The sequence below is a fragment of the Muntiacus reevesi genome, chromosome 7, assembly GCF_963930625.1.
Source record: "Muntiacus reevesi chromosome 7, mMunRee1.1, whole genome shotgun sequence".
Classification (NCBI taxonomy): domain Eukaryota; kingdom Metazoa; phylum Chordata; class Mammalia; order Artiodactyla; family Cervidae; genus Muntiacus; species Muntiacus reevesi.
Genome location: NC_089255.1, coordinates 82,446,288 through 82,458,317, shown reverse-complemented (window position 1 = coordinate 82,458,317; position 12,030 = coordinate 82,446,288). Strand labels below are relative to the sequence as shown.

At 56.6% G+C, this 12,030-nt stretch overlaps 1 protein-coding gene and 1 non-coding gene across 5 annotated transcripts in view; both read left to right on the top strand.

Annotated features, from left to right (window-relative positions):
• The window catches only part of LTBP2 (latent transforming growth factor beta binding protein 2), a 106,243-nt gene that overhangs the window by 85,928 nt on the left and 8,285 nt on the right, over positions 1–12,030 (top strand). For all 4 annotated transcript variants that reach the window (XM_065940772.1, XM_065940775.1, XM_065940774.1 and 1 more), the window contains exons 18-26: positions 1,764–1,883; positions 6,876–6,995; positions 8,100–8,222; positions 8,441–8,566; positions 8,986–9,111; positions 10,183–10,305; positions 10,430–10,555; positions 10,921–11,043; positions 11,666–11,797. In XM_065940772.1, the coding sequence (XP_065796844.1) occupies positions 1,764–1,883; positions 6,876–6,995; positions 8,100–8,222; positions 8,441–8,566; positions 8,986–9,111; positions 10,183–10,305; positions 10,430–10,555; positions 10,921–11,043; positions 11,666–11,797 (1,119 nt within the window). The remainder of the gene's footprint in view (positions 1–1,763; positions 1,884–6,875; positions 6,996–8,099; positions 8,223–8,440; positions 8,567–8,985; positions 9,112–10,182; positions 10,306–10,429; positions 10,556–10,920; positions 11,044–11,665; positions 11,798–12,030) is intronic.
• On the top strand, positions 1,167–1,238 carry TRNAC-GCA (transfer RNA cysteine (anticodon GCA)). Its single transcript has one exon. It is a non-coding gene; the product is annotated as a tRNA-Cys (tRNA).

Here is a 12,030-nt window from a genome sequence, read left to right as displayed (position 1 = left end):
TAAGGCACATTCTCAGAAGTCGTGGGGGTGGGGGGAAGCAGTTACTCACCCCTGCAGATCCCTAAGGGAACCCTGGGAAGGGCCATGTGGGTTGGAGGGGCGCGGGCAGCCTCACTGAGAGATGGAAAGCAGACAACCAAGCTGGTGGGTGTGAAGCCTCTCCAGGCAAGGAGGCAGAGCAGGCAGAAGCTCAGAAGCAGATTTCATGTGGCTGCTGAGGCTAGGAGGCGTGTGGGAGGCAGGAACCACGGTGAGAGAATCAGGCAGCGGTGAGAGAATCAGGCAGGGGCCAGGTCATGAGAGATCTCACATGCCGGGCAGAGGTGCTTGGGTTTTATGGAGCAGGTTTAGTGCTAGAATAATAATAATAATAACTGGAGAAGGAAATGGCAACCCACTCCAGTATTTTTGCCTGGAGAATCCCATGAACAGAGGAGCCCATGGACGGGCTACAGTCCACAGGGTCACAGGGAGTTGGACGTGACTTGGTGACTGAGCACAATAATAATAATTCAGTGCTTACCTCGTGCCAGGCAGGCACTGTGCTAAGCCCTTCACCTGGATGGCCTCATCTCATCTGCACAGAGCTTCAGTGTTGAACCGTTGCTGGGAGTGGGGGGTGGGGGGAAAAGGCGAGTCCTCTATTAATTTGACTGTGGTGGGCAGGGAATGGGGGGAGGCCAGAGCCATCTAGAGTTGATAAATTGAACCCATCCTTGAAATGGGAGCAGGGCTCTGCTGGCCATCAAACCAAGCAGAGGCATTTGTGCAATTGAAGGCTTGGAAGCTAGACCAGCGGGGATCAGCAAACACAGCAAGGCTGGGATGAGGCCTTGTGAGGCAGCCTGAGCAGCAAAGAATCCTGGTAGGGCCTTAACAGAGAAGGCACGACCAGGCTTGGGCTTTCAAGCCATTATGGGGCCCCATTATGCTTTGGGACAATAGAAGAAACCACGGGAACAGATCCACAGCTGTCTAAGATACTGTCTCTCACTGTCTGCTTAATTCCTAAACTTTTTTTCTTTTGGCTGCTCCACACAGCTTGCAGGATCTTAGTTCCCCAACCAGGGATTGAACTTAGGCCCCTGGCAGTGAAAGTACCAAGTTCTAACCAGTGGATCACCAGGGAATCCCAATCCCTAACCTTTAATCCCTAACCTTGGGCTTCCCTGGTGGCTCAGACGGTAAAGCGTCTGCCTGCAATGCAGGAGACCAGGGTTCAATCCCCGGGTTGGGAAGATCCCCTGGAGAAGGATATGGCAACCCACTCCAGTACTCTTGCCTGGAAAATCCCATGGACAGAGGAACCTGGTAGGCTACAGTCCATGAGGTCGCAAAGAGTCAGACACGACTGAGCGACTTCACTAACCTTTAAGAGGCCCCTAAGAACTCTAGGAGCAGAGCTGTGGGGAAGGTATTGGGGTCAGCAGGAGGACTTTGGTGGTCTCCTCAGATAGTGCCATATGCACTGCCACCTGACCTCAAGACAAGCCCTTGCATTGGAGTGAGGAGACAGCTGTGAGGGTCTCCAAGGGCCGCCAAAGTAGCCACCTTCCCTGGGAGAAGGGAACTCACGAGTTTGCAGAGGCCTGAGCTAGGTCAGTCTGACTTGGCCTCAGAGCCCCTGCCGTTCATGGCTGTGGCAAGGATGTCTTCCCTGTCTGGGCTTCAGCATGGGCATCCCTGATCTTGGCCTCTGAGGGGATGCCCCAGGACCCCCTGCAGGGCTGGCCCCAACTCAGGACTCTTCTGTGTGTTCACAGACATAGACGAGTGTGAGCAGCCAGGGGTGTGCAGCCGGGGTCGGTGCACCAACACGGAGGGTTCCTACCACTGTGAGTGTGACCAGGGCTACATCATGGTCAGGAAAGGGCATTGCCAAGGTAAGGAATGGGTTGCCCTCCTCCATCTCCTGTCCCTCCCCTCCATCTCCTGTCCCTCCCCTCCATCTCCTATCCCTCCCCACCATCTCCTGTCCCTCCCCTCCATCTCCTGTCCCTCCCCTCCATCTCCTGGTCCCTCCCCACCATCTCCTGTCCCCCCTACCATCTCCTGTCCCTCCCCTCCATCTCCTGGTCCCTTTCCACAATCTCCTGTCCCTCTCCATCATCTCCTGTCCCTCTCCACCATCTCTTGGTCCCTTTCCACCATCTCCCGGTCTCTCTCCATCATCTTCTAGGTCCTTCCCATTATCTCCCGGTCCCTCTCCATCATCTCCTGGCTCCTCCCCACCATCTCCTGGTCCCTTTCCACCAACTCCTATCCCTCCCCATCATCTCCTGGTCCCTCCCCACCATCTCCTGGTCCCTTTCCACAATCTCCTATCCCTCACCATCATCTCCTGGTCCCTCCCCACCATCTCCTGTCACTCTCAACCGTCTCCTGTCCCTCCCCATCATCTCCTGTTTCCTCCCCATCATCTCCTGGTCCTTCCCCATGCACTGCCCACCACCAGCTCCCCTTCCAGCTTACCCCTGACTGTTCTCCTTGATGCTGAGCCCACTCCTGTGCACAGAGAGACCTGTCTAGGGATTCCAGGAGCCTCTCTGTTCCCTTAGTGGGATTTTGGCATCCTGTCTGCCCTGACAGCATGGAAACAGAGTAACTTTATATAGATGAGATCCCAGGGGCTCCCCTCTGTGCACCTCTGCCCACCATTTGAGTCACATGGTGGAGGGAAGGTTGGCATCTGGGAGGGGCCTCAGGCATCAGGCTTGATCTACTGGCTAAAGCTTGTTAGGCTATAAGCTGGACTGTAGCCTTAGATGACCGGGTGTGGACACCTGACAAATGTTCATGCATTGGACCAATACATACTAGTTGAAAAAAATAAATGAATAAGCCCTCATCCCAGCTCCCTTTCCCAGTGTCACAAGTTGGCTGTGACATTGCCCACTGATGTCCTCACAAACTGCCAATGCCACTACTACAGAAGCAGAGTCCAGAGTCCCGGCAGGTCTTGACAAAGGGGAGAGGTCGCTAGGGGGTGTAGGACAGACACATCCCTGTCTAAATTCCCAGCATCTCACCTTCCCCTCTTAATGCCTCCCCCTTTAAAGTCAGACCCACTATGATCAAAGCCAGAAGCCACCCCCTTGTCCTCATGAGCTTGCTGAACCACAGACAGTCTGGTATTTTCCAGGAGAAGGGATAGTAAAGGGAGTTGGCATTTGATGGGTGCCTGCTATATGTGCCAGGTGCTGGACTAGGGACTCAATAGATTGCCTCATTTAACCATCCAGCATTATTCATTTGGCATGAGACCTGATTAAAAAGTAAAACCAAAGGAAATGAACTAGGAAAATCCAAGGACATCTAAAATCTCAAATTTATACTAACCAGTCCACATTGAGGGCACAGGCTCTGGTGGAGACAGATCTGGGTTTGGCTTATTGTCTCAGTGTCTGAAGATGGAAACCATAATGCCCATCGCAGGGGCTCTGGTTAACCTGCCGAATAACCATGCAAAGTGCGCAGGCAGCCCTGCAGCAAGTAGGGGAGCCCATTCTCTCTCGTGTCTTGTCTCCCCCCAATGTCTGAGCCTGTGCCTCTGGATCGCCCCCTTCCTCTCTGGAGGAAAGGTCCCAGAAACACACACCTTGGCTGGGAGGTCAGGCTGAGTTCCTGGCCCGTGGCAGACACTCTGAGTCTGTTGAAAGAAAGACTGATGTAGCCTGCACGCTCCTCCAGGTTTCCACCCGTAACCACAGCCCCGGCCCATCACCCTGGGAGCCCAGTCAATTTCCCCCTCCCTCTTTCTTCTTCCTCCAACTAAGAAACCACTCTCTCTCCACTTAAACTCACAGTCTCTGGTGAAGGGCCCGAGTGGTCTGGACAGCAGCCCGTCCAAAGTCTCCATGGCATTTCCGTCGTCCCGGGATTCTGGGTTCCCACGGAGAGGGGCAAGTTCCCCTGCAGACTGCCAGGGCGCCGCTGTCCTCCACCTACCGCCAAGGTCGCCCATGGGTCCAGCCCCTGCGGGAACACCCTCCCCCCCTCGGGCTCTCACAGTACCCTTCCATCTCCTACAGCAGAGACTGCAGTGCTGCTTAGAGAAGCTCCACCATCTGCCCGGTGCACAGACAGCAGGCTGGCAAGCTGGTCCCTGGGGTGACTGTTTCCCGGGGTCTTCTGGGGTCTTTCCAGCAGCTCATACCAAGAGGATGTGAAGCTTTAGTGAATCACATGGTCTCATTCTTTGGTCAGCAAACGCTTCTTGAGCGCCAGCTGTGTCCCAGCCATGGGCCAAGAATACAGCCATAAAAAAGACAGACAGCGCCTGCCCCCCGACGACTAGGGTAAAACCTTTACCAAAACATGCCATAATCTTAGGTTAAAATTTAAACCCTCGACTAGGCAAAAAAACATCTGACTCTCGTCCAGGCACCGAAAGGTTGGTGGGACAGCCTCAGGATATCTGGTGACTTCAGAGCCTGTGCTTTTAACAGGGAGTCCATTTCATCCATGGCTTGGCTAGTGGCTCTGATATATCGGCCCCCATTTAGAAGAGGCCTGCCCTGGTTCAGGTAGAGACTGGGGGCTGCTTTGACCCTCTGTCCCCCACCCCCGCCCCCCCCTCCCAGGCATGAACATCACTGACTGGGGCTCTGGTCTGGGGAAGGAAGCCAGTGGTAGTGTGCCAGGATAGGCCGGGTTATGCTGCAGTAACAACCAGCCTCGATCTTAGTGTCATGTTGGACATAGCAGACTTGATATCTGACCAAAGCCGCATATCCATCATGGGTCTGCTTGGCGGTCCTGCCCCATGTCTTCTCACCCTTGAACCAGGCTAAAGGAATAGCATCTTGAACGTAGCCATTGTCCGTGGAAGAAAGCACTCTGCAAGGTTCCACACAAATAAGTGTTTGGGCCCAGAGATTACACACGTGATATCTACTCCAAGCTACTGGCCAGCAGTAGTCCTCCTGCCCCACCCAACTGCAAGGGACCAGGAGGCATAAGCCCACCACGACCCAAAAAGTGAGAGCTGGAATTCTCAGGGAAGCAGCATTTGTCCCACAGGTCTCCTAACGCCCAACATGACGCACTTCCAGCACCGCCACTGCAGGTGTGCCCAGAACATTTGGGGCAGGGCAGAGCTCAGAGCCTTTTGCTCCCGCTAAGTCTAATCTCCTTCTGATGTTGCCTAACCCTGCAGGAGAGGTTCAAAGACTCTGGTTTTCCTCGGTGTGGTCTTAGAGGAGGATCCTTGCCTTCTTCTCTTTCTTTTCGTCCCCGAGTCTCGCATCCCTGAAGCAGACTTGTGGCTCATTCCCAATGGCTTTGCCCATCTTGCTTCTGGTATCTTAGCCAGGACCAGTAGTCCAGGGTGCTGGCCAAAGGTGGTGGCCCTAAAACCTTCATTTCTTCCACCTCCATCTTATTCTCTCCAGTTCTGTTTTTACAGAAGCTTCTGGAATAGTTTAGTCTTGTATCACCACAGCCCAATGAGGGGTTCTTGGCTGCCCTCTTTCCTGAGATGAGCCTTATCTCAGTGTCCCTGAGATTGCACAGGAGCTCTGGGTATCTCCTAGTACACACACCCCTGAAACACCCTCTGCTGTGTGTGTGTCTTCCTCATGTGGACCCGTAGGGTGAAGTTTTGGCCGTGAGAGGTGACCGGTTCCCTGGAACAGAGGGCTGTGATGTACTCAGTCTTCTGCAGACCAAACAACCTCAGAGGAGATTCATTTTCACCCTCCACTTCCAGGCCCATGTCCTGTTTTATCATGACAGCTGCTGCCTTGAGTCCTTTTGCAGGAAGCCTGTGTTCTGACCCTTGGCCCTGCCTCCTGCCCTTCTCTTCTCCCTGGGTGCTGAGCAGGTCTTCCTCCTGGTCAGTAGGGCCTCTGAATCTCCATGAGGAGGTGGACTTCCTGTGGGAAGGTGATAATTACCCACACAGGGAGGGTGAACCCTCCTGTTTCCTCCGGAGCTCAGTCAATCTGTCTGTAGTGAAGAGTGACTGGGAGTCTGCACACTGGGCCGGAAGAGCCAAACGTCTTCCTGCTGTCCTGACCCAGAGTTCAGTCCCCGGGTTCTGACCTCCCCAACTCGGCCCAGGTTGCTGGGGTGCCTTGGAGGCTGGACTCCCCAGCATGCCAGCTTTGCATTGGGCAGAGCCCTATGTGCCATTCCTGGGAGCAAGCTCGCCCTCCACCCCGTTGTTCTCATCTCCCAGGACTGGCTCCTCTCCCTCCATGGCTCACCCCTCCCCCTCCATGGCTCACCCCTCCTCACCCCTCCCCCTCTTGTCTGATCGGCGTTCAGACTCGTCCTTTCGGGCTGGCTTTCCTGAATCTCAGCAGAGTGGGTGTTGTTCTCAGCTGGAAGAAAATTCCCCTCTCCAACAGCCTTTCTAGCCTCTGCGTCAGCCTCAGGGCTGGTCTTGGCCACATCAAAGACTGGGGGAGTCATCCTCAGTCCTCACTTCCAGGTGCCGGGAAGCCCGTTTTTGCCTTCATTGCCCAGCTAGGATCTATTCTGGGGTCTCTGGGGCTTCTGTGCCAAGCACGTCCAATCCCATCATCATCACCCCTTGTAAACGAACAAGGGAGAGATGAAGGCCCTTCCCAAGAGTCCAGCTCATGACGTCGAGCCCTCTCACCCTCCCCAAGCTAGCGAGAGCATGGCCTCCTGAAGCAGGGCTTCTCCCTTCCTCAAGGTCTTCCATCTCTCTTTTGTCTAGGACGGTGGGTGGGAGGTGGGGCTGGGAACACAGAAGAACACTCACATTTTCCTAATTTCCATCTGTATAGAAACTGACACCCTCCTTCTCTCTGACCGAGGGCAGAGTCAAGGATGTGCTCCTTCACAGACCACCCGCGGGCTGTGGTTCCCAGCGATGACCAAGGCAGGGGCTGTTATTTTTTCAGATATCAACGAATGCCGTCACCCTGGCACCTGCCCTGATGGGAGATGCGTCAACTCCCCCGGCTCCTACACTTGCCTGCCCTGCGAGGAGGGCTACAGGGGCCAGGGCGGGAGCTGTGTAGGTGAGGGCTGCCTGCCAAGGCACAGAGGGGGCTGTCTGGCCTGGGGACCCTGGGTTGAGCCCACACATGGTGGCGGGGGGGCGGGGGGCGGGGCGTGGGCAGAGGGAAATGGCTTGGAAGCTATTGTCCTTCGTGACCCAGCTGGGTTTCCAGATGATGATGGGGATGAGGTGGGTGTGCTTCAGTTACTGGTGCTCTGCCCTCTGAATCAGCCAGGGTGGGGGGGCCCCCTTAGGCTCCTTGGCCATATCCGTCCAGGAGCTACATACAGCCCAAGGTTCCAGAGGCTTCTGTGGCTGGATTCTGCTAGGTAGGCTGAAGGTGCCACGCGTCTTTTGGAAGAGGCTGATGCCAGTGGTGTGGTTCTCCAGGAGGAGGGGTCTTCTGCCCTCCTGGACCTCAAGAGCAACCTCTAACACCAATGCCTAAGAAAACGGCGGTGCTGTTCTCCAGAGGTCGGGGGGCGGGGGTGCATGTCAGCCGTAGGAGGAATGCGCTTTCCCTCAGCCCCCGAAGGAAGAAGGGCCCAGGGCTCGGGATGCCAGGAGGGACTGAGTCCTGAATAGAGGCTTTGAGGCTCTGGAGAGGGCAGGCGTTTCCCAGGCCCTTGAGACTGCCGCTCAACCGCCCAGGCAGAACTTGGCCTCTCTCTGTGTTACCCATTTGCCCGCTGAAGCTGGTGGGTGGACTGAGAACATGGGGCTTAAACATACCCGTTTGGTTGGCAGGGAGGAGACCAGAGAGGTTCAGACTCACTCTAAGGTGAGGCAGGAGTCTTTAGACACTTGCCTCCAAGTGCCCTCAGATGGGCCAAACCAGTCCCAGGGCTAGGTGGGGACCTGGACCCCCTTTTGTAAGAACTTGCAGGGTGCTATGTGTCACTGGATGTAGCTGAAGTCAGCTCAGGGATGGGAGTTAGTTTGGCGGGGGAAGGGCACCCGGCTGAGGTAGATGGGTCCAGGGGCAGGAATGACCTCTGGTTCTTCCTAGGGCACTAGGGCCCCTTGGAATGCTGGTTCCCCGGCCCTGTAACAGAGACGCTCTCGGCCTGATGCTGGAGGCTGTGCGGGGGACAAGGAGTCAACTTGGACTTCTCTCCCACAGATGTGAATGAGTGTCTGACCCCTGGGGTCTGCGCCCACGGAACGTGCATCAACTTGGAGGGCTCCTTTAGATGCTCCTGTGAGCAGGGCTACGAAGTCACCCCAGATGAAAAGGGCTGCCAAGGTACAAGGATCCGAAGCCCCCTTTGTCCATCCAAGGCACGTCCGCCTGCAGCTCCTTCCCTCTGGCCCACATCCCTGAGCTGACCCAACACAGCACTGCTGCACACTGTCTTTCCCCGACACCCCCAACCCCACCCCGCCCCGCCCTGCCAACCTCCGGCTAGCCCGGCATGTCTGTCCTGCAGAGAGCCCCACACAGAGCTCAATGGCCTGTTTCAGATGTCGACGAGTGTGCCATCCGGGCCTCGTGCCCCACGGGCCTCTGTCTCAACACGGAGGGCTCCTTTACCTGCTCGGCCTGCGAGAGTGGGTACTGGGTGAATGAGGATGGCACCGCCTGCGAAGGTAACCCTGGGGGGCGGGGCTTGGCCAACGGGGACTGAGAGCACAGGCCCTTCGACCTCCCAAAGAACCCTCCGTTTGTCCCCTGGTTTGGGGTTGATGCTGGGGGTCCCCAGGCTAGGCGAGAGGACCTTGTGAATGGACTTGAGCTTCTGTTTTCTCCATGAAAACAGGAGAAGGGAGTCACAGCGACAAAGGGGAAGGAAGCTGATGGCCGAGCCACCCCAGGAGCATCCCCGGGGAGAGGGTGCTAGGGGTGCCCTGTAGGAGGCCCAGAGCCAGGGGCTCCCCTTCCTCGGGGCCCGCAGAGTCCAGCAAGCTCAGAGAGGGAGCCAGAGGCACAGGGTGGTTCTGGCCTGGCCAGGTGGAAGGAGGCATCCCCGGGCCCCCCGCGTGACTGACTGGCTGGCTGTCTACCCCAGACCTAGACGAGTGCGCCTTTCCGGGAGTCTGCCCGTCCGGAGTCTGCACCAACACTGCCGGCTCCTTCTCCTGCAGGGACTGCGAGGCGGGCTACCAGCCCAGCGCCCTGGGCCACAACTGTGAAGGTGAGAGGCCCCCACGGGGAGCAGGAGACTAACCCTTCACCCTCAGAGAAGCGAGCTCGCCTCGGAGGGTGGGCTAGCTGGGGACGCCTATTCTCGCCCTCCCTCCCTAAACAGGAGTCAGAAAGGCAACTGCAGATCTGGGTCTAGGGGTCCAGTGAGCCATTGGACCAGAGCTTCAGTGCTTGTCAGAATCACGGGGAGTTTGTTTGATAGACATGAAACTTCCAGGCCTTGTCAGACCGGCTAAATCTGTCTGCTGGGGAGGCCTTGGGATCTGTTATCTAACAAGCTCCTCAAGTTTCCTTGTAAAGGTGGGACATTATTCAAAAGACCCTGGCCAGTACCGGGCCATCTGTGAAAGCAAGTGAAAGTGTTAGTTGCTCAGTCGTGTCTGACTCTTTGTAACCCCATGGACTGTATGGACTGTAGCCCACCAGGCTCCTCCGTCCATGGGATTCTCCAGGCAAGAATACTGGAGTGGGTTGCCATTTCCTTCTCCAGAGGATCTTCCCTCCCAGGGGTGAAACCCAGGTCTCCTGCATTGGCAAGCAGATTCTTTACCAGGGAAAAGAATCTGAACCACCAAGGAAGTCCCAGGGCAATCTGTAGGCCAATTTAAATGATCCACTTTCTGTTACCTCCTCAGGTTCTCTGTATCCGCTTCCTCCGTTTATTTCTCAGTTGTTTTCCTGTTGTTTCTGTAAAATCTCAGCCATGATGAGGGCAGTAGGGTTTGGCCACCCTAGGCCAGGGTTGCTGCTGGGAGAGACCAGGTGTCCCCCCAGGCAGGCACAGTGTGGGCATCGGGAGGCCAGAGGAGCCTGCTGGACCGGGCTGGGGCAGGATGGAAGGAGCTGCAGCCATCCTGCTCCCCAAAGCCTCCCTGGCCAGCTTCTCCCAGCCCTGCCAGTTTACAAGAAGATGGTGCTCCTATGGGTCCCGTCTCCTGGGGCAGACCTCCAGGTCCTCTGGAAACCTCCCTGTTGATCCCTGTCCTTGGGAGGTTTTCCAATCAGTTCCGCCTCCCCACCCCACCCCTCCGCACTACCATCTCCTGGTGTGGCCCTGCAGATGTGGACGAGTGTGAAGACCCCCAGAGCAGCTGCCTGGGAGGCGAGTGCAAGAACACGGCTGGCTCCTACCAGTGCCTCTGTCCCCCGGGCTTCCAGCTGGCCAACGGCACGGTGTGTGAGGGTGAGTGGCTCAGGTCTCCCGGGCCGGGACGGGGTGGGGCGGAGGGTTTCCTCCGCGCACGCCCCGGGAACATCCCCGCCCCGGGGGAGACACCGGGAGACACCACCTGCTCATCTGCCCGCAGATGTGGACGAGTGTGTGGGCGAGGAGTACTGCGCACCGCGCGGCGAGTGCCTCAACAGCCACGGGTCCTTCTTCTGTCTCTGTGCGGACGGCTTCGTCAGCGCGGACGGGGGCACCAGCTGCCAAGGTGAGAAGCCGGCGGCAGGGGGCGTTAGAGGTCATCCCGCGTACTGATGAAACGCTCGCGGTCCACCTGGGATGGGAAGATGGGAGGGTGAGTGATGAGGTTGGGAGCCAGGCGTCAGTGGGGAGGGTCTCGGAGCCCTCCTCCACGGCTTCTCCACGATGCCTACGGCAGGTGCCTTCGCCCTCTGCCCTGCCCGGCTCCGGGGTTTCACGCCCACCTGCGCCTCTGGCTTCCAGCTCTGGACTCTCGCTCAGATCTTCCAGGCCTTTACCATTTTGAGCCATTCCCTGGCCCTCCTCTGGGCGAAACCGCACAAGGCCCTGGGGGCCCATGGCTGGCCCTGCTGACAAACGTCTCTGTCCTAGATGTGGACGAGTGTGCAGTCACGGACCGGTGTCTCGGGGGCCAGTGTGTTAACACCGACGGCTCCTTCAACTGTGTGTGTGAGACTGGCTTCCAGCCCTCCCCAGAGAGCGGGGAGTGTGTGGGTAAGGGCTCTGCCCCACGTCGAAGGCCAGACAGGCACCTCCTCCCTGCCAGCTCCCCAGCTCCCTGGGGCCAGGAAGCCCAGCTTCGAGCACCTTCCATAGATAGATCATCCAGTGGATAATGTCTTTATTCAGCCTCTTCTGACTCAGGGATTGCCCCCAGGATGCCCTTGTGGTATAGCAGAGCACAGAATCTAGTTTTTTAAAAGCCAAATGGATGCAATAGACATTTACACCATCTGGGTTCAATGTCTTCTGTTGGGACGAATAGACAGTTATGGATAATCTTGAAACTAAGCAAGGGAGGCTTATGAAGACACCTCTCCATAATAGACTTTGGGAAAGGTTTTATATGGCGAGAAGTAGACAGTGCTCTGCTGTGGAGAGACGGGTGTGGGGGAAAGGAGTGTCACAGAGGCCGAGAGCTCTCCTCCTGGACAATCAGGCCTGCGGGTCAGGGGAAAGGGTCCTGAACTTGACGTTTTGGGGTTGAAATGAGCATAGTGGTTTGGAACCAATCAAGAACCTCAGAAGTTGAGGGGCATGACCTTGTAATGCCAGAGAGATGGGGTCGGGGTAGTAACCTGGTCACTTCTGTCCCCTCTCCTGGCCCTGGGGACAGACATTGATGAGTGCGAGGACCTCGGAGAACCGATGTGCGGGGCCTGGAGGTGTGAGAACAGCCCTGGCTCCTACCGCTGTGTCCTGGGCTGCCAGCCTGGTTTCCACATGGCCCCGACGGGAGACTGCATTGGTGAGTGGGGAGGGGGCGTGCGGTCTGGGAGGCCTAGGACCACATCTACTGTTCACGTATCTCACTAGAAACTATTTTTGCAGCTGTTTGTGTGTTTTCCATACAGCAGCACTTACACAAAAATTGAGGAGGACTGTTTAGTTTTCTCATTCTGTGTTCAGAAGTTAGTTTTCAGAGATCTTGGTGTTAATAAGCCAGATAAATAAGCATTCCCAGTGAATAGAGAGCATGCC